The sequence below is a fragment of the Alligator mississippiensis genome, chromosome 6, assembly GCF_030867095.1.
Source record: "Alligator mississippiensis isolate rAllMis1 chromosome 6, rAllMis1, whole genome shotgun sequence".
Taxonomy (NCBI): domain Eukaryota; kingdom Metazoa; phylum Chordata; order Crocodylia; family Alligatoridae; genus Alligator; species Alligator mississippiensis.
The window spans coordinates 5,244,805-5,266,896 of record NC_081829.1 but is presented as its reverse complement, the minus strand read 5'-3'; the positions used below and the strand labels follow the sequence as shown (position 1 = coordinate 5,266,896).

At 51.7% G+C, this 22,092-nt stretch overlaps 2 protein-coding genes across 2 annotated transcripts in view; one reads left to right on the top strand and one right to left on the bottom strand.

The window, feature by feature from the left end:
- Window positions 1-5,890, top strand: part of S100PBP (S100P binding protein) — a 40,895-nt gene extending 35,005 nt beyond the window's left edge. The window contains exon 5 of the mRNA XM_059729562.1: window positions 5,676-5,890. Coding sequence (XP_059585545.1) covers window positions 5,676-5,830 — 155 coding nt within the window. The 3' untranslated portion in view covers window positions 5,831-5,890. The remainder of the gene's footprint in view (window positions 1-5,675) is intronic.
- FNDC5 (fibronectin type III domain containing 5) overlaps window positions 1-16,409 on the bottom strand; it is a 28,395-nt gene extending 11,986 nt beyond the window's left edge. The window contains exons 1-3 of the mRNA XM_019498849.2: window positions 16,173-16,409; window positions 1,793-1,908; window positions 436-634 (exon numbers count right to left, since the gene is read on the bottom strand). Coding sequence (XP_019354394.1) covers window positions 436-634; window positions 1,793-1,908; window positions 16,173-16,269 — 412 coding nt within the window. The 5' untranslated portion in view covers window positions 16,270-16,409. The remainder of the gene's footprint in view (window positions 1-435; window positions 635-1,792; window positions 1,909-16,172) is intronic.
- Window positions 16,410-22,092: the final 5,683 nt, after the last annotated feature.

Here is a 22,092-nt window from a genome sequence, read left to right as displayed (position 1 = left end):
ATAGGGAGAGTCAAGGTTTGGCAGCACGAGTGACTAAGATTCTGGCACTGTTCCACCGAGACAGCCAGCTTGCTGTGGGCAGTGGGTTCTGTACTAAAGATGGGATCACACGAGGGCCTGCCCCTCGCTAGACATTAGTACAGTCTTATTCCGAAGTGACCTGTAGCTCGTGTGAGCTGGATTCTCTTGCGCTCACTAGGGGTCTGTCTACACAGCAGGTAAGGTGCCAGCTTTAAATTAGCAAGCTCAGATACTGCCATAGGTAGGGGTTGAAGCCCCACCATCTCCACTGCAGTGGTGAGAGGAAAATCAAGTCCCAAACGCTTTTAGTTCAGCTATTCTTGTTTGGAAATGCATTGGTCCCCCCTCTCCTTAGCTCCCCCTCACCCCACCTGGACAGCCAAGGGGGCCACAGAAGGCCTCGGTTACACTTGCCTTTATTTTTTGAGGCCAGCTTCTCAGCTTCTCTGGGAGTCTTGAAGAGCACGGGCTCGCTAGCTGGGCTCTGGCCTTGGATGCTGATGGACTGGACGTGCACGATGTACTCGGTGTCTTCCTCCAGGTCCCAGAGGGCACAGGAGCGCGTGGTGGTGTTCAGCTCCTGGATGAAGCGCATCATGCGCACGTCCTTCTTCTGCAAGCCCAAGGCAGGAAAGCCCGTGAGCTCAGGGGGAGGGCTCTGTCTGGGGCACGGCAGACCCCATGCTGCCTACGCCCTTTCCATTCTCCCTGGGAGTGACCGAGGGAAGCAGGGCCCCAGAGTGAGAGACAGGGCAAAACAGAATGACCTGAAGGGGATATTTCAGCCTGGCACCAAGTCCAACGTGAGGCCAAGGCACCACCTTTAACTTAGTCCTGACAGGCGTCTCAACCAGGCAGATTTAACCCCACAAGAGTGAGACAGCAGGACCCTCAGCCTGGTTTCTAGAGACGGGGTTTGCATGCAGGTCCTCACTGCTCCATCCCTAGAGGCACTCGTACACACTGGGCATAGCCACTGCTGAGGTCTGCTGCTTGGGGAAGAGGTGCCTGGGAACCGCAATGGTGCTGCAGGGTAATAGCCTGCTCCTGCCCTCACTGAAGGCAGCAACAAAGCTCTGAGCACCTCCAGGCCCCACAGTTTTTCCCTTTCATGCCTCAAGCTGGTGTCCCTGCCACAAGACATAGCTGAGAGCTGGTGAACAGCGGGATGAGGCCCGAGGTTGGAGAAGAGGAGGGGTGTCCTGTGGTGCCTTGCACAGGGAGGGAGCTTCCTCCCTGAGGGAGACTTAGCTTTACTTGTAAGTGCACTTAATGTAAGTGCCAAGTGCTAGATCGGTCCCTGGAAGCTGAACAGCTTAACCACCCCAATGTAGCATGAGCTACATGAACCCAGGCAGCCCTGGCTTCTGAGACTCCATCCTGGTGATGTGCCCAGCCCCCCTCCTACAGGGATGGGGGATTTCGGCTCCCCTGGTTTCCTGCTGGACAAGCCAGTTAGAAGGGTGCTGGAGGTGTGGGATCCGCTAAACCACCTCACACAGGCATCTGGTGGTATTACCCTTTTCTTGCTCCCTACAGCCACCCTGTCCAAGATGCACTCCCAGGGAGAGGAGAGGAGAGGAGATAAGGCAAGGAAAGAGAGTGATTCTGCACCAGCTTCATAAGGGCCTTGCAAGAGCTGCAGGCAAGGGGGTGGCCTTAAATCCAGAGGTTGCCCTTGTCTCTGCCAGCCCCTAAGCCCAGGGGAGTGGTGGGGTAGAGAAGAGGGGGACCCAGCAGAGGTGAAACGGGGCAGCAATGGTGAGGATACCTGCTGGGAGATTGCAAATCCAATGACGACTTCATCCTCCAGAACATCCCAGGTCACAACAGCTGAGTTGGCCTTCAGATGTTTGACTGTAACGTTGACTGGAGCAGAGGGGCTATCTGCAAGGGCGAGAAAGCATAAGCTTTATCAAGAAAAAGGCATTGCTACAGGTGGGGATGGGGCAGGGGCTAGAGAGGGAGAAGGCATTTGCCTTGCAGAGACAGATACAATCTCTTGCTGTAGGGTTTAACCCCATTCAGCCAGTGACCCTCAGAAAGGAAGAGTCTGTATCTGGCTTTCATATGTGTGGCTGCAGGCCTGTGGAGCTCCACCCAAGCCCTGGGGAGGTCTCTAGCTTCTCATCCCCACCTAGATGATTAGGATTGGCATTAAACCTGCCCGTGTGACATTTTTAACCCTTTGAGACTGCATGTGAAACCTTGAGGTCCCAGCACACCATCCCATCCTCTCCTTCTCACACATGGCTCCTGCCCTGTACCCCACACCTCCCAGGATGAGAACTTTCCGCGGAGCTTCGGAAACGCTGGTGCCCTCCTTAAAACTGCAGGTGTTGTAAGCAGGGGCATGTTTATTTTATGTTGATCTTATTTTTATTCCTGCCTTGTGACTAAACACGAACTCTCTGCCTGACCATGTCACCAGGCCAAGAAGAAACAGTGATTTAGTAATTATTTATTATCTGTTAATTATGTATTAGCCCCTTTATTTTAATTGCACACGGCTGTGAGGCTGCTGGGCTGACCGGGAAGAGGCTGGTTGCTCAGAGAAGTTCAAAGCAAAGGATTTCTTGAATATCCCTCCCCGCTTACAGTGTGCTGTGAGGGCATCAGAGCACCACTGCACCGGGGACAAGGGGCTGTATGGAAGTACCAGAGGGGCTGTAGACCCCAAGTAAATGGAAGCCCTTGGGTGAGGACTCTCAGGTGCAGGGAGAGGCAAGAGCTCAGAAAACCTCCAGTCCCTGGTGCTTCTTATTCACTAGCTGCAGGCAGTGAATTCCCAGTCCTGTTTTGAGGCTCCTAACTTTCCTCCTGAATCATATAGGGGCCTAGGCATCCACTTTTCATATGCATTCCACCCCAGGAACCAAAATATAAGGCACTGCAGCAGCTGAAATAGGCAGCCCCCACTTCCTGGGGTGTAAATGCACCAAGATTAACAATCCTGCTGACAGCCTCCTGCCCCCTCAGAGACCCTGATGCTACAGCAAGCCTCAGCCTTCTGCATCACCGCTTTGCAGCCGGCTTCAGCCCTTGAGCACAGCAGGAAACAGCCAGGCTCTGATGGGAAAATCTGCAAGCGACTTCACTCCCAGTGAATGTCCTCAAGGAGAAAGCAGGACTGGCAGCTTTCCAGCACGTGGCCAGTGTGTTTTTGAAACCTTGCTGTGCAGTGATCCCATGCCCCCATCCCAACAACACTGTTTCAAGCCATCAGAGCGCCCAGTGCCAGCGGCTGTGATCATGCTTTAAAAGCATGAGAGAGGATGAGGCTGTGAGGAATGAGGGCTGGACAAGGCATTCAGGCCCAAGTGAACTCAGCCCACAGTCCTTTAGGGAGGAATAAAGGGCAACAAAAGAGTCCCTGGCCCAGATGGTTGCAATTGCAGAAGACTGGAGCAGGGCATTGGCTAATGATTGATCACTCAAAGCTTTTATAAAGGAAGAGCCTTTCACCTGATCCAGTCAGTCTCTACCATCTTTTTGGTGGCATATGTAAAATGAGTCAGAGGTCTCACTCCCCTTCCTAAAGGATGCAAAACATCCCCATCAGCATTGTCACTAAGACCCTCCCTGGCTGCCCCAGCAGAGAGGTCAAGAAAGGATGGACCAACGGAGTCAAAACTCCCTCCTCCTGCCCAGCACCGGTCCTATTCCAGCCTCAGCTGCTGGAGCTCTATGCTTGCTCTACTTGCTGGGGTACAGACAGAGGACTTTGATCTGCCCATCTGTACCTTCTGTCATTACCAAACCCACTTGAAAAGCCTACAGGCAAGACAGCGTAGGGACTAATTTTAGTCAGGGGCAGTCAGCAGAGATTCATACAAGGACGTCTGTGAGTCATGCCTCCTGAATTTGCGAGACCATACAGAGGGCATGGCAGAGCTGAGAGATGGGAGGCCAGGCAGTCTCCAGCCGCAGCCCAACAGCCGGGCATGCAGCGCTTCCTAAAGTACATCTGTACCGTTAAAGCCCAGCCTGCTGTGCATTCCTGGAGGTTGTCGAGGGAAGTTGCCGCAGCATAGACTGATTTATGGAGGCTGGGATTGGGAAAGCTATTGAGTAAGGTGAATTATTGTTTTAGTAAGAGAAAGCAGTGTGTGTCAGTACAGACACATCCAGAGATGGAGAGAGAGGTATACGTGGGTGGCACCTAGGCTGGCATCTGCATCTCTGTAGTTTAGCAGGGGCATTCATGACCTTGAGGAAAGCTTCTTGGCAAAAACGTCTCCATTTGCTATTGCCATAAAGTGAGGGGGAGTTGGGAAGAGACAGCAGATACAGAGAAGCAGCACAAACACCTTCAACCCGAGTAGGTGAGGCAAGACTGGGGCTGAGCGGTGGTAGGGAAGCGTGCTTAGGTTGCAGACCAGTCTGATTCACAGAGACTGGAACCAATACAGCAGGAGTCTCATAGGAGAGAAATCAGGTGAGGAAGAAGGTCAAGGATACTTCACTAAGCCCGTCTGCACAGGAGAGACCCAGAGAGGGAGATTCAGAATGAAGGGAAGATGCTCACCAATCCAACACAATGGGTCTAAGCCTGCTCTCTCCTCACACCCCTGCAAATCAGGAGTCATTCCAAATCAGTAGTGTTAGACCAGCATAGCATGGGTGGGAGAGGAGAATCAGCCCCAGCCTTTGACAGAAATAGAAAGCAAGGGCAGCGAGTTCCCCATTCACAGAACTGAGCGAACAATTTGCAGCTATATATGTGTTCAGTAAATGCGGCCTCTTTGTCAGCTCCTGGAAGATCCGTGAACAGATTGTGGTTTCCTCCAATCTGTTCATTATCCAGATTTATCCCATGAACCTTTTAACTCTCGAGGGTCCATCCCAGTTCTTTGCAGTTCCAGTAGATTGTGGCTGGATAGATTGGATCCAGTTTCTGTCGCAGACTAAATTTGTCCTTTACGTTAAAAGAGGCTGACTGATGCACACCATACCAGCTATGAGTCCCGTGGTCAGGTCAGTTGGTTATAGGTGGACATTTGAGGAAACAAAGGACCCCCCCACACCCGACTTCAAGGATCACCCTGGCCTGTGCCTCTGGTTTCTGTTCCCCAGTGGGCTGAGAAGTCGGTGAGCATTTCCACCATGAACACACAGACACCCAAATCTAGCTGCAAGGTCCCTTTAACACTTGAGTGTGCAGCTCCAGAATCTGGCTTGCGGTACACGCTGGTGCCAGTAAAGCTCAAACTGTTCCCGAAAGGGAGCACAGAAGGAGTGGTGTACATCCAAAGGGAGCTCGTTCCAAGGCGCAGGCGGGGATCTGGGGAACGTTCTGTGCAGCCGGCACCTGGCCCTGTTCGCACACACTTCTTCCCCATGCCCCAGCCGTGGTGCCTCAGACTTTTAGTCAATAATCAACCCGTGTGTTCCCGGGCTTGTGAATCAGCAGTTTAACTTCATTCCAGCCCTAGGGCGGTGACCCCATCAGAGCAAATTCTGCTGGGAAAACAGCACCGTCTCTGGTGGCATTTGGGTTCGATACGTGCATGCACAGGAAAAATCATTCCTTTCTCTCTGCCCATTGAAGTCACAGTCCCTTTTGTTCAGTGAGGTGCAAGTCACACCAACGATGACCAGGGAGCTGCTGCTTTGACAGAAGCCATGATTTCTCTCTTGTTTCCTTCCAACAGGGAGCTTTCACAGGGTGGACCCCAGCCCAGCAAGGTCTGGATGCTGCGTGTACCAGCCAGACCTCACTCCTCCAGGCCCTGGGCCTTTTCAGCAGGAGCAGGTCATAGCCTTTTCCATGCAGCAAGGAGGCACAAGCAGTGAAGATTACCATTAATCCCCTCTTAATGCTGAGAACTCCTTCTAGCCTCTCATTAAATGCTCTGCTGATTATTAATGGCCTTTCTTTTTTTTTTAAGAGAGAAAATGCTTTCCAGCTTTGGAGTAATCAGTCCCTGGCTTTTCATCTTCCAAACAGCAGTTCCTTCCATCAAGGGCAGGAGGCCTGTGGGGTAGGAAATCTCCCGTTTTCCTGTTATGTTGATAGTCTCACAGGGGTTCATATTATAACACTTGCTGGCAGGTTTATCAGCCCGTGATCACCCAGTATCTCTCTTAGCGGGGGAAACTGAAAGCACAAATAATATGTAGAGTACTTTGTCTGATACCTGCCTGATCCATAGCCAGAGCTAGACTGCTGCCTTAACCTTACCTTTTAGGTAATACCTGCTCATATATACCCCTTAGTATTATCTGTGCCTAACAGCCAACCTATTCAGCTATTCATTACTGGTGCTAGAGCCAGTACCCTACTACAGTACCATCCACTCCTAATAGCTTCTGTCTAGTAGACCTGATCTATATCCAACAGCCTCTGCATAGCTAATACCATGTGTATATTTAATGCCATATGTAGTGTGCAGTATCTAATCTGTTCTTAGATCCTGTAGTTCCCTAATACTGTAAATATACCTAATCCCCCATGTATAAGTGATACAGTGAAGCTGATATAAGAGACCATCCTTGTTAGCTAACGTCTTGCCTTAAGAGCATCTTAAACAAAAAACGAGCAGTAGTGCTCCATTAGACTGATTTGTCCTGGTCCCCTGGGCGGCTGCTTGAAAAGGTACCTGACCCACGCAGTGCTCTAAGACCGGGATCCAGCTTGGGAAGCTGTGTCCAGACAGATCTATCTGTTTCCCAGCTTGGCCACGACAGCAGGTTTCAGAGACATTCTTTATTCTCTCCTCTGCCTTGAGAGGAGAGATGCCTTTCATCAACTTCAGTTATCCCCCTAGGCCAGTTCCCTGAAAGCTTTCTCCTCTCAGTGTCCAATTCTTTTATCCCTGAGCCTTTACCAGTTTCCATTCCATCTCACTGTCAGCAGCTTCCCGTAGGATTGCCTCTTCCGTATGCCTATGCAATTTTCTCAAGCCCCTGCTGCTGGGGTCTTAGAGTGGGATTTGCGACAGCTCCCAAGTGTCTTTAGAGCCGGAGTCTCACTGCAAATCAATGGAGCTTGTTTTCCTAAGTCATTTTCCAAATCCCACCCCAAATCTCCTGCCACTTCCTTGGAGGAAGACACCCAGGTATCTTTTAATCTCAGACCAAAGATCAGATGTGGATGTTGTTTTTTTTACAATGTTGGCTGAAAAAGAAAGAAATGAAAATCACTGTCCAGGTAAAGGCCCAGGGAATCATGCATGCTTTTTGTGAGAGGAGCTTTCAGAATCAGGACACCTGACTGTGGAGATTCACAAGCCTGCAGCAAGTGCCAAAGCGGTGCTCCTGTGTGCATAAGTGCGAAAGGGGCACTTGTGTGAGTGTGCACAAGGGCTGTTCCTGTGTGCATGAGCATGCAAAAGGGATGTTTGTGTATGTGTGAGTGTGCAGAGGAGACATTTGCGTGTGTGTGAGTGTGCAAAAGGGTTATTCATATGTGTATGAGTGTGTAAAAGAATCTACACAGTATCAGCCTCTCTAAGAGAAGCTGACTCTTTCATCTAGGATCAGGGTTAAAGTATTTGGAGGACCTTCTGGCATCCAGCTGCAGAAGGGAACGGGCTCCGAGAGAGTCCAGTAGATATAAACTAACTACTCTGTTACGTTCCCTTGGAACTTCAGTGGGTATTTGTATGCCCATTGCATAGCTGGAGAAATTGAGGCAGGGTAATGAGGTGCCATTGGACACAATGGGAGTGCCTGCCAGGAGCTCGGGATTCTGGCTTGTCTCAAAACACACTCACTGTTGCTGTGGATCTTTCTTTGGAAGCAATTCTGAGTTTGCAGCTCTACCTGACCAGCCTTTCTCATGTAGCTGGGAGTGCAAGTCAGTCTCATTCCCCTTTGCTTTGCAAGTAGCAGGAGGGAGTCATTAAAGTACACAGAAATGAGGCTCTGCAGTAATGTTACCTCCTTTGAGCCCAGCTCCACAGGCTGCATCCTCTCTTCAGGAAGTGGAGCTAATGTTTGAGCCCCTTTCTAGGTTGGTCTCTCTAAGCCAGAGGTACCAAGGGCAGAAACTGCCCAAGCAATCTATTCACTTTATGCTCAGCTCCTTCAGAAGCAGCACTTGAAAGGAGGTGGAGAACAGGGAAGTCGCTCCCTACGCTGACGTGGCTGTACTGGGACCGTAGGTATTCTCATATCACTCAGCCGATTCTGCAAGCTGCTGCTTTTCTGCTGCGAGGCTCAAGTTCTCCAGAGCCTCCAGGAAGGGGTGCCTAGGTCACTACCGGGGCTCAGGAGTGGACTGATCTGTCCCACTGCCGCTTTCCTTGGGCCCAGGCGGTACCAGCCAGCTACATGGCCTTTCCCTGGAGAAGCAGTAAATGTCAGGATTAAATCACAGTGCCTTTTTGTTCCCTCTGCCATGACCTTTCCAGAGGAAGCAAGAGGCATAAGAACATGACCTGCAGGGCAAAGACCTGTTGTTAAGCTCCTGAACAACGTTCTCTTGGAGGTGCTGTAACCCACCCCCTCCGCTTTCTTGGGCTGCAGGGGTCCTTTCTTTCTGAAACAGGGAAGTGTATGTGAAAGGGCTTGTTTGGCTCCTTCTCAGATCCCTTTCTCTGCGCTGCCAGCAGGATTTTCTTCCACGGGTCTAATTGCTTGTCGACTTTACAACATATTTTGCAAGGACTGAAGCAGCTTTCAGCCTTCCAGAGTGATTTAATGACCCAGGCCTGCAGGGGAGTGGGAAGCAGTCCGGACCCACCACTGCCATTCAGGCTCTGAGTCACACAGGGGAAATGGGGGCTGTGTGCTATGAGTTGATGGTGTCAAAAGCAAGCCGCACTGGTGGTTCTGCAGTGCTTCCAAGGAGTCAGTTAGGCTGCTTCCCTGTCATAAAAATGCTCCAGTAATGGGGCAAACCCCATGGCTCCTACTCACCAACTTGGCATGGCGCAAGGAGGGTACATGCAAAGGCAGAAAGTCAGAGTCCCCCTGAGGACTGAGACTCTCTATGATACACAGACACTGCAAAGGAACTGGGTTCTCTTCCTACCAGGCCAACTTGGGCTCCCCCTGAAGCAACCCCTCATCTGTGCTAGGTCACACCAGGATGGGTGTACAGCCTAGCCGCTTCCCTGTCACCCTTGCCCCAATCTCCTCAACTGGATAGCATTCAGCCACAGGAAAGACTCTGCCCCTCAGACTTTAATCCCACAAGTCTCCCTTTGGAGTACATGGGAATACCGACTGCCAGGTCATCATGAGCACAGCACCCAGGATCATCCTTCTCCAGCATTGGTTTAATAGGCTTCAAGCTGGCTAAATCCTAGAGAGAGGCAGAGATAGGGTTTGGGTTGGGTTTTAAGACTGTAAACCCAGGGCCAGATCACTGTCACCGCCCTTTTTATGTCCCACTTTGCAGCCCGCCCCTTATCTGTGTACCATGAGAGAAATGCTCTGAGACAGATGCTCTTCTAGAGACCAGGGGACAATTAGTTTATCACCCAAGAGTAAAGACATTGAGACAGAACAAGCTGATAGTGATAAAACTGCTGGTCCTTCCTGATAGACCAAGGGACTCCTCTGCCCTCCTATATTTACATGGTGAGAAAGGAGCAGTGTGTCTCTAATTAGCTTTACACCTCACTTCTAAATGCCTAACACAGGGCTAGTTTCCCCACACATTTTCCCAGCTGGACGCCAGCTCTGGACTCACTTGTCTCCAAGCTGTAGCAGCTCCCCTTTGATTCCCCTCTGTTTGATGTGGATACAGATTGTTGGCTCGGAGATCCTGTACCAGCCCCATTAACCATTTTCATATCAAACTGCAGGTTTTGTTCCAATTAGATGATTCAAACTCTAAGCTCCCGGGGGGGAAATGCTAACAAATTATTTGGCAAAAGAAGTTAATTTGTTCACAGCCTGGAATTCAGCAAGTCCAAAGCACATGGGGTGCGTTTATGTGACCAGAATCATCTGCTGCCTAACCCAGGAAGGGAAAAAAAAAATCTATCTGCTCTTATTCCCTCTCCAGAGAACCCTTTATCTTTCCTGTGCAAATCCTCTAGCCAGCTGTTACTGCAGAGAATACCTCAGCATCCAGGAACTGTATCACCTGCAAATGATGGTGTTTGAGGGAGGGTTGCCTTGTAGCCCACAGTTCAAGTTACAGAATGAAAGGCTCTGGGTGCTATTCCTACCCCAGCCTGTTTAAGCACCATGCATCCCACAGGGCCAGAGATTCGCACCTGGGTCCAGCTATTCAGAAAAGCTCAGTTTCTCTCTAGCCATCTAAATAAAGGTTGGATGTTTCAAGATGCTCAGCAGACACCATTGTGACTGTCACAGCTGTGTTTTCCCACAGAGGTCAGTGCTTACTATATGCCAAGTCCTTTGGGAAGTCGAGGCCTAAATGTGGGTGAGGGGTGCCTCTGAAAATGCTCAGTGCCTCAGTTTTTCCCATCCATGAAACGGGGATAATGCAACATTCCTCTTCAGGGTGGGCTGTGCTGAACCATTGAGTTTGTAAAATGCATTGAAACAGAGATGGGCAGAGTATTATGTGAAACAGTGAAGAAAATCACTCTGGTTTGGCACTTGGGCAGCACTAGTAACAATCTGCTCCTTTGTGCTACTTTTACTCAGAGGAGCTAATTGGTTTTCTTTGCAGAGGTGATGGAAGAACACAGTTCTTAGCACTTAAGACAGGAATCGCTCTGAGAGCACAGCAGATGCTCTGTGATACGATTGAACAGCAGCACCGAAGGCAGAGGTGGATGGAGACCCTGTGTCCTACAAAGCTGAGATGTTCAAAGACACCTAGAGGATTAGGATAGACAGTTCTTGCTCAATTTACTGGGAAAGGACCATCTATCAGGCTCTCTGAAAGTCCCAGCCTAAGGATTCTTTGTGGAATATTTTCTCAGTTCACCTGTCATGCCCAGTAAAGAGACTTTTATGTCAGTAGTATTTTGGGGTAGACAAGAAATGCTGATATGGCACACAGGGGGCCTCTTGCATGAATCTGGTTTGTAGCTGCTCCTGCAATACAAATACTAAATGATGCTAATTCCATATTACTCCAAGTGAACCAACCTAATCAACTGCAACTTAAACTCGAGCTGGACACAGTGCTAGAAGATGTACTGCAGGGAATATTCCAGCCCCAAGCCCCAAAGGTTTGGACTGGTCCCATTAGGTTTTTTCAGCCTCTAGTCTCTAGGCTTTTCCCAGTAATAGAGCTGGGGCTCCCATTCTTCCAGGCCACTGGGATTTTTCATCCTATTTTTATACTGTCACAATTCAGTGCTTCTTATCAACAACACTGTTCCTGTACTCCTTCCTGACATGGGACAGACATTAGCCAATGAACCTTCATCACTTCCCTGAGACAGGTCCGATTTATGGTTGTGGCTTGACAGACTGGGAAAGTAGGACACAGATAAATGACCAGCCCAAGGTCACAGTGGGTGACTGTCAGTCATGGGGAGAACTCAGTGAGTTCCTGGCTCTTGGTCCCATGACCAGTCTACTAGACAGCACCATCTGATCCTTCCCAAGTGCAGGGGGGCTGGACCTGATGATCCATAAGGTCCCTTCTAGCCCCTAACAACTATGAAACTATGAAACCTCACTAGATTCTGCTGGACCCCGCTCAGTATTGATCTAACTAGGGCTGTGTTTGATCTGTGCGCTATGTGCATCCCATTTAAAAATGTAGCTGGACAGAGCAGTAAATGATTATTCTGCAGCTGTTGGGCATCAGTGTCTGATACTCTCTCAGGGTCTTTTCAATGTAGTCCCAACCAGGCTTGTTTCTGTATCAACCACTCTGGGCTTCACTATGCACATTGGAGTTGAGTTCCCAGTGAATGTAGGCTTTTAACTGAATTGTACTTGTGTCAGACTTTATTTGGGACTCTGGGCACTTTATGGATGAGGAGGTTTTTATTTAACAGTACTAAAAGAGCAGATCAAATTTAGCATCAGTAGAGGTGGGCACGCAGCTCCCCTGAAGACGATATGTAGCAGTGGTGAATTCTCTGTCTTGTGCATGCATGTGCATGGAAGAGAGTAGGGTTAACCTGTGTGTGAGCTTCTTCCTCTATGAAATGAGTCTCCATTTTTTCCCCATGACCCTTTTCCAAAGGAGGTAGCATTTGGACCAGGCTACTGCAACCTTGGCGGTTTTGTATGGTGAGTTCCCTCCTGAGAGGCTGACACAGGTTAGAAACCTCCACACTTCAATTAAATCTTATTTCTGCCAAATGCAGGAATCAGTAAAGCCTTTATGGACTCTCTCAACTGACTGGGAAGCTCTAAGGCCATAGGGAGGTGGGAACGGGCTCTGGTGGGTTGTTTGCCATCTGTAATATGATGTGTCAGGCCGGCTGTTGCTTTCTAGTGCATTCCTCCTTTGGCTTCTCACTTCGGTCTCTGATTAGGAGCCCAATCCTGCCACACACTGAGTCCCCAGAGTCCTCATGGGCATCAGTGCAACTGATGGTCCTTGGCACCTCATATAATAACCAATGCTTTCGGTTTCATCTCTTTTCCCCCCTTTGCTCTTGGACTGCAAAGGGATAGCTGAGCACAAAGCCTGATACCATGAGAATAAGAAAAGCCTAATATGAGGAATAGCTAAAGAGCACTAAGGATAGCCAGGAAAAGCTGGCAGCATTGAACTGCCTTGAAGCAGGAGCCCACCAGATGTTTGGGGCCTGCTCTTGCCAGTGGATGTGGCAGCACCAGCGAGTTCATGTAAAAAGTAGAAGTGCCCAACTCCTTGAATTTAGGGGACCTGGAGCTCAGAGCAGCTCCCAGTGAGGTCAGTGGAGATGTCACCCTTGATTTCTGCAGGATTTCTGTTTCAGGTTGCCTGATGCCCCCGGGAAGTTTGAGTCTTTCCCCTCTGCTTCCCAGGAATGAATCTGACAGGATGTGCTGTGCGGAGCAGATTGCAGGAGAACTATTTGCACCCGGAGCTTGCAGTGGCTTTGGCCTATTTTGAGGCCTTTCATTATCTTTGCATACATCCCCCTGCTGCTCCAGCAGCCCATAATGGCAGCCCTGCGACTCTATGTTCTGCACAGCTCACTTCCCTCTTTCACCACCTCTGACTGACGGGGAGAGGGCCGACAGCAGCTCAGGGACTCACAGTCCAGGCAAAGCAGGCCATGCAGGCTCCAGGCCGAGCACTATTATACAGCTAAATCATATTTTAGACCCACCAAATGGCTTCAGTGTTTTCTCCGCGATCCCCCGGAGCAGACATCCATAGAAATTAGTTGGAGGGCTCTGCTAATGTGATTGCCAGTGTGAACCCAAGAGCCGTCCAACAGCATTACAGGTTAGAAGCTATTACACAACCACCTTTCCCTTCCGCACTGTCCTCCTTTCCCAGCCATCTCTGCATTGCTCCTCTCACAGCAACCAAACAGAAAACACACAACTATATGCGTGGTAGGGGCTCAGCCCCAGACTCACACTGAATGAGCAGGCAGCATTTGCAATAGGCCTCCTTTGCTAAGGAAGAAGGGTTTAAACAGTCAGTGCAGACTCAAGCCTACTTTGAAAATGCCCTGCCTGAACATCGGCACAAAGGGCAGGTGTTTCTATGTCTATGTGCACCACCGGGGCTTGCCAGGGCATTGCCACAATCCTATTCCCACAGGATCTGGCCCGTACAGGAGCTGAGACTTTGATAAGTGCCTCAACCCCAAAAAGATCTCTGGATCAGGCAGACAGGTGCTTCTTCCTCTTTGCTGGGGAGCACCCGTGCTTTCAGCGGGGTTGTGCTTTCTGACAAGTGTTGGAACCCAAGGGCTCCCTTGACTGAGAACATGCCTAATCCACTAGTAAATACACACAAGCCTGACCCTTCTCCAGCACCTTCTATGCGGGGATCTCAAAGCACTTTGCTGCGTTAATGAGTTTATCCTCGTAATCCTTCTGCACAGCAGGGATGTGCCATTACCCTCATTTCATAGAGATGCAGAAGCTACAAGGAAGAACCATCTTACGGTGAAGGCATTGGACTGGGGGTTGGGACACCTGGCTTTGATTCTGCACGCTGTCGCTGACTCCCTGTGCGACCTTGCCTAACTCATGCCATCTCCGCACTCTTCTGTTTCCTTTCTGGAAAATGGGGGTAATGGCGCTTCCCTACCTAACAAGGCAGTCGCGAGAAAGAACTCATCTGTGTTTGCAGAGCACTCAGGCACAATGGTGACAGGAGTCAGCTAAATAAAAGGATGGCACAGAGGAGTAGTGACTTCCCCAAGGTCACACAGTGAGGCACTAGCAGAGCTGGGGACAGGACCTAGGAATCCTGCCTGCCAGTTCTCTCTAACCATTAGACAGTGCTGCTATGTTTATGTATCTACCCATCTCACCAACGTCTCCCAGACACTTCGATACAAACAATGACTAAAACACACAGTTAAAACAAAGACGCAAAAGCCAATTAGAGCCAGAATCAAACCCCTTATTTCCTCCCAGTGAGCTGATTCTGAGGTGACTCAAGGATATGGGAAAAGGAGAGATCGTCCTAGTTTGTGAGAAATCAGGCAGGGTATTACAATTGCAAATGCCTTTATTGTGCTGTGCCCATTACCCATCCTGTCATTCATTTAGGAATGTTTGAATGAATCGCCCCATCTTCCAGGCTCCAATTTAGGAAGTGGCTATGCCAGGATTTCTGTGTCTTTTGGAACTTGAACACCAACCAGGGACAATTGTGTCAAAGCTAAAAGCACATTTTTGGGGTCACTTCTGCCCCTGTGCAAATAGAACAAGGATTATCCCCTAACCAGGCTGGATCCGTTATAGGAAGGTCCACTTCCCAGACCTGGACATCACCACTGGTTGGGTACAGTATTCTGAAATGCAAGATATTCTTGCAGTCAGCATTTGCAAATCAAGGCAGCTGTTTCAACAACATCTCAAAGCCATCTTACCTGTGCTCTAATGAATGAGTAAGGCGGACTTTCATGTGTCCTTTGACTATGTCTGGGCTTGTAATGATCTTTTCCAAATTTAACCGTGTGCTTCATGGGCAGCACATGTCAGAACCTGCAGAGCACTTACAGCCCTAGGCTGGTCTCTTGGGTAAAAAGAGCGGTAGCTGTGTGAAGAGGGGGCTGTATCTGAGGACGTATGTTTTAAAATTAGAGCTAAGTATATGGTGACCTCTGTCTTTCAGAAAGCTTCTCCCTCAATGTCCCAAAGGAACTGGCCACTAGAAACATCTCAGAAAAAAGGGACCCAGTTATACTGTGGCCATTACCCCAGCTAGTAGGCAACATGCTCTTCCGACATAGGTGTCTGCTCTCTGAAGCCCATAGGCTCCGTGTGCAAGCTGGTGTGTATAGAGGAAAAAGGAGTGGGGGGAACTGCTGTAGTTCAACTGCTGTGACCTGAGCAGGGTGCAGCTGGCTTCACTTTGTCTGTTAACATTTAGACTGTGAACAGGAGAAGGCACCTTTATTAGGGGAGATGAGAGTCTGCCTTTTCAAGGTCCTTGCCAGTAAGTGCCCAAAGAACGGTTCCAACACTATACTGTCCCTCACGGCTGCCGCTTTCATGCCACACCGGCCTTCTCCGAGCCTTCTCTTCCCGAGACTGATGCCTTGGGGCACCCGACTCGAGACACCTTAAGGAGGTCTGATTCCCAGCCAGCAAGACCGGGTCCCTGGAAGGTGCCACAAGCCAGCCTCCAAAACCGCTAGTCACTTCTGAAAATCCAGCCCCTGCCTTGAACCGGCCAAAAACAAAGTCACAGCCAGCGATGACGGAAAACTATTTCCCATGTAAACAGATCCAGCCCCTGCTCTCCGGCGCTGGCAGCAGATCACGCAGCCTCCCCCTTGCCCTCACTCACAGACACACATACCGGGGAGTGGGGGACTCCAGACACGGCTTCATTTTTCTCCCGAGACCGTGAGCTGCCCGGCCCCATCTCCATCTCACCCCCCTGCTCCCCGCTGACCCTGCTCCCGGCTCTTTCCAGCTCCCCCGCAGGAGGCCGGGACTCTGTGCTCAAAGCAATGAAGTTCCACTCCAGCGCCTTGGACCTCTCCCAGTCCCCAGCAAAGGCCACCGAGTCACTGCCCGGTGGTGGCATCCGGAGGGTCCATCGGGATGGAGGGGACGGCGGCCCTGCCGGGCTCTGCTGCGGGGTGAGGGGTGGTGGTGGGGGGGTTCATGCAAGGGTCCCCGCTTACCTGCTTCCACCAGGAAGAGGCTGGCGTAGCTGAAGCAGAAGAGCAGCGAGGCGTTGATGTAGATGAGGCAGTGATCCATCCTCCAGGGCAGGCGCATACTGCATGCACATGGGAAGCGCTGTGTCGGCGGCGGCCCCTGCGGCACCCCCGGCTCAGCACCGCGGACAGCTCCCGAGCGCTGCGGCGGCGGCGGCGGCGGCGGCTCGCGCTCCGGCTCGGGCTCGGGCTCGGGCTCGGGCTCGGCGGGCGGGGGGCGGCGCTGGCCGGGCGCGGGGGCTCGGGCTTGGCGGCGGGGAGGCGGGAGCCATGGGCTCGAGCGCGGCTCCCGGCCGCTGCTGCAGAGCGGGGACGTGCTGCCCCGGCCGCCGCCGGCTCCATGCACGGCCGCAGCCTCCTCCCACCCCGCAGCCCCCGCCCCCGTCCCTGCCCGGCTCGGGGGAGGCAGGAGCGGCCGGGGGCTCTCGCTGCTGCCCCCCCAGGCGTGGTCCGACATGCAGCACCCCCCCAGGGGCGTCCCAGGTCAGCAGGGGGCTAACCCTGCTGCCTTGGCCCACTTCCTACCCAGGTGACTGCCTGCTGCCCCCGCGAGCAGGTGCGAGGCTCCTAAACCACTGTGCCTCGCTTGGCCGAGCAGGGCTGGGGGACCCCTGGTTCGGGCTGTGCGAACAGCAGCTGGGGGCAGCGGTGGGGGGAACTGCCAGTGCCCGTTCGTCCCCCCGTCTTCTCTAAGGAGGGCTGGTGCGATCTGGATTGGCGGTGAGGGCAGCAGTCAAGGGCTGAGCCTCCCCCACCACCATGCCAATCCTCCTCTGAGCTGAGCCCAGGAAGGGGTTTGCGGCAGGGGCAGAAATGGCTGCTGTTGGGGCTCGTGAAAACTTTATGACAACTCTTCTCCCTGTGCCGCCGCAGTCCCTGGCAAAATCCCCCGGCTCTGTCAGGAACAAAGCTCCGGCAAACTCTGCTCAGTGAATTTAAGCTTCCCCCAGTAGACACCTAAGGACGTGGCTCTAAGTGGGCAGCGAGCTATGGACTGCACACACAGGGGACCCTCCCCTGCCAGCCAGGTGGCACAAGGGTTCAGCTGGCCCAGGGCTGAGATCCCAACTGAGGTGCAACTTGTAACCTTGATGATGCTTTCCTCTGCTGACGAGCTGGTGAGGCACAGAATTAGTGGATCTGGTGTACATCAAATGTCTACCAACACCATCCTCATGACACACCCTCACACAGGCATCTCCATGCTGATCTTAACAGCAGGCCTGGTCTTGGGCAGCGTGAGTGCCTTGACTGGGCACTGGACTGAATTAAGGCGAGGTCTAGACACGGGCCTGGTGGGTGAAATCCCTGTCTCTGCGCCCCACTCTCTGCCCCTCTTGGTCATCGGTCTTATCTATCCAGAATATCAGGCCTCTCTTTGGTCAGTATCTCCTGTGAGGGGCCTGGCTCTCCGTTTGGGTACTACAAACCCGCATCTATTAGCGATAACACTGCATCCCTCATACACGGCACCAAACTAATCCCTGGGGAAACTCCACCAACTCCATGCACCAGTCTGGCTCATTGTGGTCACCGGCTGCTGCAGTGGGATTCTCTGCCTCCTCGGAGTTGGATACAAAATGCCCTAGCAACTACTGATTCTTGGTGGCCTCAACATTTTATTATCAGGGATTAATTTAGCCAGTGCAAGTGGCTGGGCTCTAAATTCAAGGTAATGAGTATTAGATGAGCCCGTAGAATTAGATGCGCATTTAGGTTAATTAAGCTGGCAGCCTTCTGAGTTATGGCAACTAGTTGAAGGGAGCAGAGGCAATTTTCCAGCCTTGGATATGGGCTGTCAGCAGTCTGTCAGTGAAGAGGAGGACCAGCTCTTGGCAGGAATGGCCAGCCCCATAGCAGCCTTTGGAGGCTGACAAAAATGAATCCTGCAGGTTCTGTCAGCCTCATCTGCCGAGCCTGACAAACGAGATTTAGTGCCAGGAGCAGCGGGCATCCTGGAAAGGGCAGGCACAGAGAGAGGGTTTCATAGGCACGCTTCCCTGCAGGCTTCAGGCCACCAGAGCATAACCGTGTCCTCAGGTCCAGGTGGGCAAGTGTCAGCAAATGGGGCAGCCCTCAGAGTTACACAAAGTGCCTCCCTAGTCAGCCTCCATCTTACTGCCGAGTTGCAGCTTGCAGAGACTACAGGTCCCACCATGCAGTGCTCTGTCTTGAGCCAGCAGCCAGGCTGCACTGCATGCTGGAACGTGCAGGTTCTGCAGCCCAGCCAGCCCGGCAGTGGCCATCAGCGGTTCTTTTATTTGTCTAGAGAGCATTGCTCATGGCAGTATCTCGGCAAGCTAAACACAACCCTCCAGCTCCTGGCTAGCTGTCAGTATAGCCACTAGGGGTTACCAGGTCACTTGTTGGGCTAGTTACTTTTCTTAGCTACAACAGCCTGACTAGTGATTTCAGTGGATTCACACAGGAGTAACGGAGGGAAGAATTGGGCCCTAAGAAAGCAAGACATGCTTATGTTTTTGCTGCTTTCTTTGTGGTGCATCCTTTCAGAGTGAAAGTGAGACATGTAGCAGGAATGGCGGAGCCATGGAAGATGCGAAAGGCAGAAGTCAGGGTGTTGCCCATTGCCATGTCGCATCAGTATTCATTATTTGGAAAGCCCCAGCTGATCAGTACCCCATTGTCCTGGGTAGCATCCATGCATTTAGTCAGAGACAGTCCTGCTCCAAAGGCCCTGCCTCTAGGAAGCATTATTAGTTTTTCTTCAGGGCTGCAGAATGGAGGCCTGGAGACTCAGGATGTCTCTGGCAGGGCCAGGGAATGAACCCGAGCTTCCTGAGTCCTAGACTCATGTCTTAGTCACAAAACCATCTTTTCTCAGTTTGAAGCAATCACTCCAGAGGCCCAGTCCAAGCCCTGAGCATGTGTTAGCTCACACGTGCTGAGTGAATCATGCTTAGCACTGCATCTCCACAGCAAACAGCCTTCACAGCCCCTCCTCCCTGGGAGATCTGGGTTTTTCATGAACCAAGTCTCTCTACACATGAACTGTTTGTGAATGAGCCTAACCCAGAAGGGCCTTTCATCTCAGCAAAAGAAACCTAGCTCCCTCTACACTTCTCCCATCTGATTCACAGCCGGGCAGAGGTGTCTGTCTCCTTGCAGCCGCACCGGAGCTGATTGCTCTACAATTAAATGGCTCACAGCTCTTGCCTTTCATCTCCCGGGCTGGCAGCAGATTAACGTGTCTGCACTCCAGACAGAAGGTGTGAGGGAATGGGAGAGGGGGGGGAGGGAGTGTACGGTGCACCAGGGGAGGGCTTGGGTGCTGTGCTGCTCTTGGGGTGCTAATGATCTTGGAAGGAGTTTTGGCCCTTACTCGCATCAGCAGAAGCAGCCTCTGAGTGGGTGGACGGCTCATTGCAAATCTTCCCCCATAATTCCCTGCTCCTTGTATTCTACCTGCACCATCTTGGCCCCAGCCCTGGGCACCAGGGTTGGCAGGTCATGGAGGGTACCTTGCAACACGCATTCCAGGAAATCCACAGCCACACAGGAAGGTCAGTGCTGTCATTCTGCACCCCCTTCAAGAGCCAGACACCTTCCTCATAAGCTAAAGGAGAATCTCCACTGCCTGTCAGCAATACAAGGCCTGTGACACACACCTGAGCAGTTTGCAGTCCATCCAAGAGGGGGTAGCAGTGCATGCACAGGTACACATGCATGCACAAGGACATGCATTCACGTATACACACCCCACACATGCTCACTTCAATATTATTCTACAAAGACTTCTGTAAGCCTCATTGTCTTGCACCTTCTTGTTCCTCTCTCATGAAGGCATGAGCCTGGAGAGGAAAAAAGTGCCCTTACCCGTTATGCTCCTTGCTGACTCCATGTTCTCCACCCAGCTCCCTGCTTTATCACAGAAGGACTTGCAAAGCACACCATTAGCTACCTCCCATGTCAATGTGTCATGGCAACAACTAAAAGCCCAACCCAAACCTTCTCAATTAGCACTGACAATTAAAACTTAAAACTGATTTTGGTCAGGCAACACAATGTATTTCCAGTGCTTCTGACAGGTTCAGCTCGGGAGCCCACGCACTGCCTTTCTTCAGGCACAATTACAAATTCAGTATTAATTGCAAATGTATCATTCGGTTTCATGTGATTGTCAGACAAAGGATCTGTATGACAGCTAAGCCAGCTGGAAGCCTGGTGTTGACGTAACTGTGGCAGGGTGCATAGGGCATCTGCCACCTGAAGAGAAGTAGCCTGCGAAGCAGCCAGGAGGTGGCAAGGGGGGGGCTAATGAGAGCCTCACCTGGTTTGAAAAGGGGCTGGCCTTGAGATATATAAACTCAAGCCCTGGGAGGAGCCAGCAGTAAGATCCTGGAGGCTGTTCAGGGAATATTGTCTCAGCAGGAGGGCTGCAGCTCCTAAATGCCAACACAGAGAGTACAGCCAGCAGCAGTCTGGAGGCTTGGAAAGCAACTAAGGGGTGAAGGAGATTCCTGAGGACCCAGTGAGGGGTCTGGAGCCCAGAGAGGGGCTGCATGTGTGAGATCAGGGAGGGTCCAGAGCCCAGAGAGGGGCTGAGTGAGATGGGGTGCACATCAAGGAGTGATAACACCTGTGAGGCCTGGGGTGTGGTGTAGGGGTGGATCGGAGCCACACAATTAGCCCTTATGACGATGACTGCAGACATCCGGTGGTCATGTGAATGAAATCAAGTTGGGAAGCCCTGAGGCAACCTCCTTTATGTAAATAACAGTGTAAATCAAGGCATGACAGGTGAGAGAAGGGGTGATCGCCCAAAGAGTGGGAGGGCTGGAGGGACTCAGGGGGCTTCACGGCCACCCTTAGAAGGTGCCCTGCTGCAGTAGCAATGGGCAAACGGGGCTCAGTCTAGTATGTTGAGGCATGGAAAACTCAGAATTGCATAGGGCCGGGAATGGGTGAGGACCTGGTCCAAGTTGGAGTGCTCATGAGACAGCAAGCCAACCCTCTGCTGGCATTTGGAGGGGGTACGGCGATTTGTTAGGAAGAGGAACAATAACAACTTTTAATGACATCATCCAGGGAAGGGCCTTAACTCCAACTGTGTCTTTCTTCTGCTTCCTAATCCAGATTTTTTGCCGTGGATGGATGCTAACTGCAGCCACAGGGTCAGTCAGAACCCTGCAAACCCCTGCAGAGTTGTAGGGCTATGACCTTAGGAAGCTGGAGCAGGTCCTGAGGACCCAATCCAGACAGGTGTTTGAGCATGTTTTCATCCTGGACTCATAGGTGATCTGCAGCAGGCAGAGACGTACTCAGGACACTTCTTGAACCGGGGCCCTGAGAAGTCATCAGTGAGGGTAAGGCCCATAGAATGGGTCTGAAGAAAGCATGTGCTGCACTGGTGGGATTCCTTAGCAGTGAGGGCATGGCGGGGGGTGAAGCGGGGTGGGTCTTGTAGGTCATTTGGGAGAACAGTTGCTCAGCGGACCAGATTCCAGCCGTATCACACAAGCAGCCCAGAAGAACATATGTTGGGTGGCCTCAGAGCATAAACCAACCTCTGCAGGGAGGGGAGTGACTCTATTTGCTCCTGGGTGGTCACCTATGGCCCTCTTGCCTGGAGCCCGGCTGCATAAGGTCAACGCAGAGGGCCTCCACATGGGACCTTTCACGTCAAGGCTCCCATGGTGGGCCTACCAGAGGCAGAGGGTGCAGGGGGATGTTTGCGGAGACTCATCTGCCCCTTAAAGAGTGGGAAGGCTTCCAGCCCATGGCAATACAGTGTTTCAGAGAGGCTCAGCTGGGAGCTTGCAGAGTGGCCCCAGCAGTTTGCTGGAGAAGCTGACGGGTAGGCCTGACAGCCAGGACAGCTGCCAGGGCGGCTGGTGGAGCTTAGCTGTCACATCCTTCAGAGAGA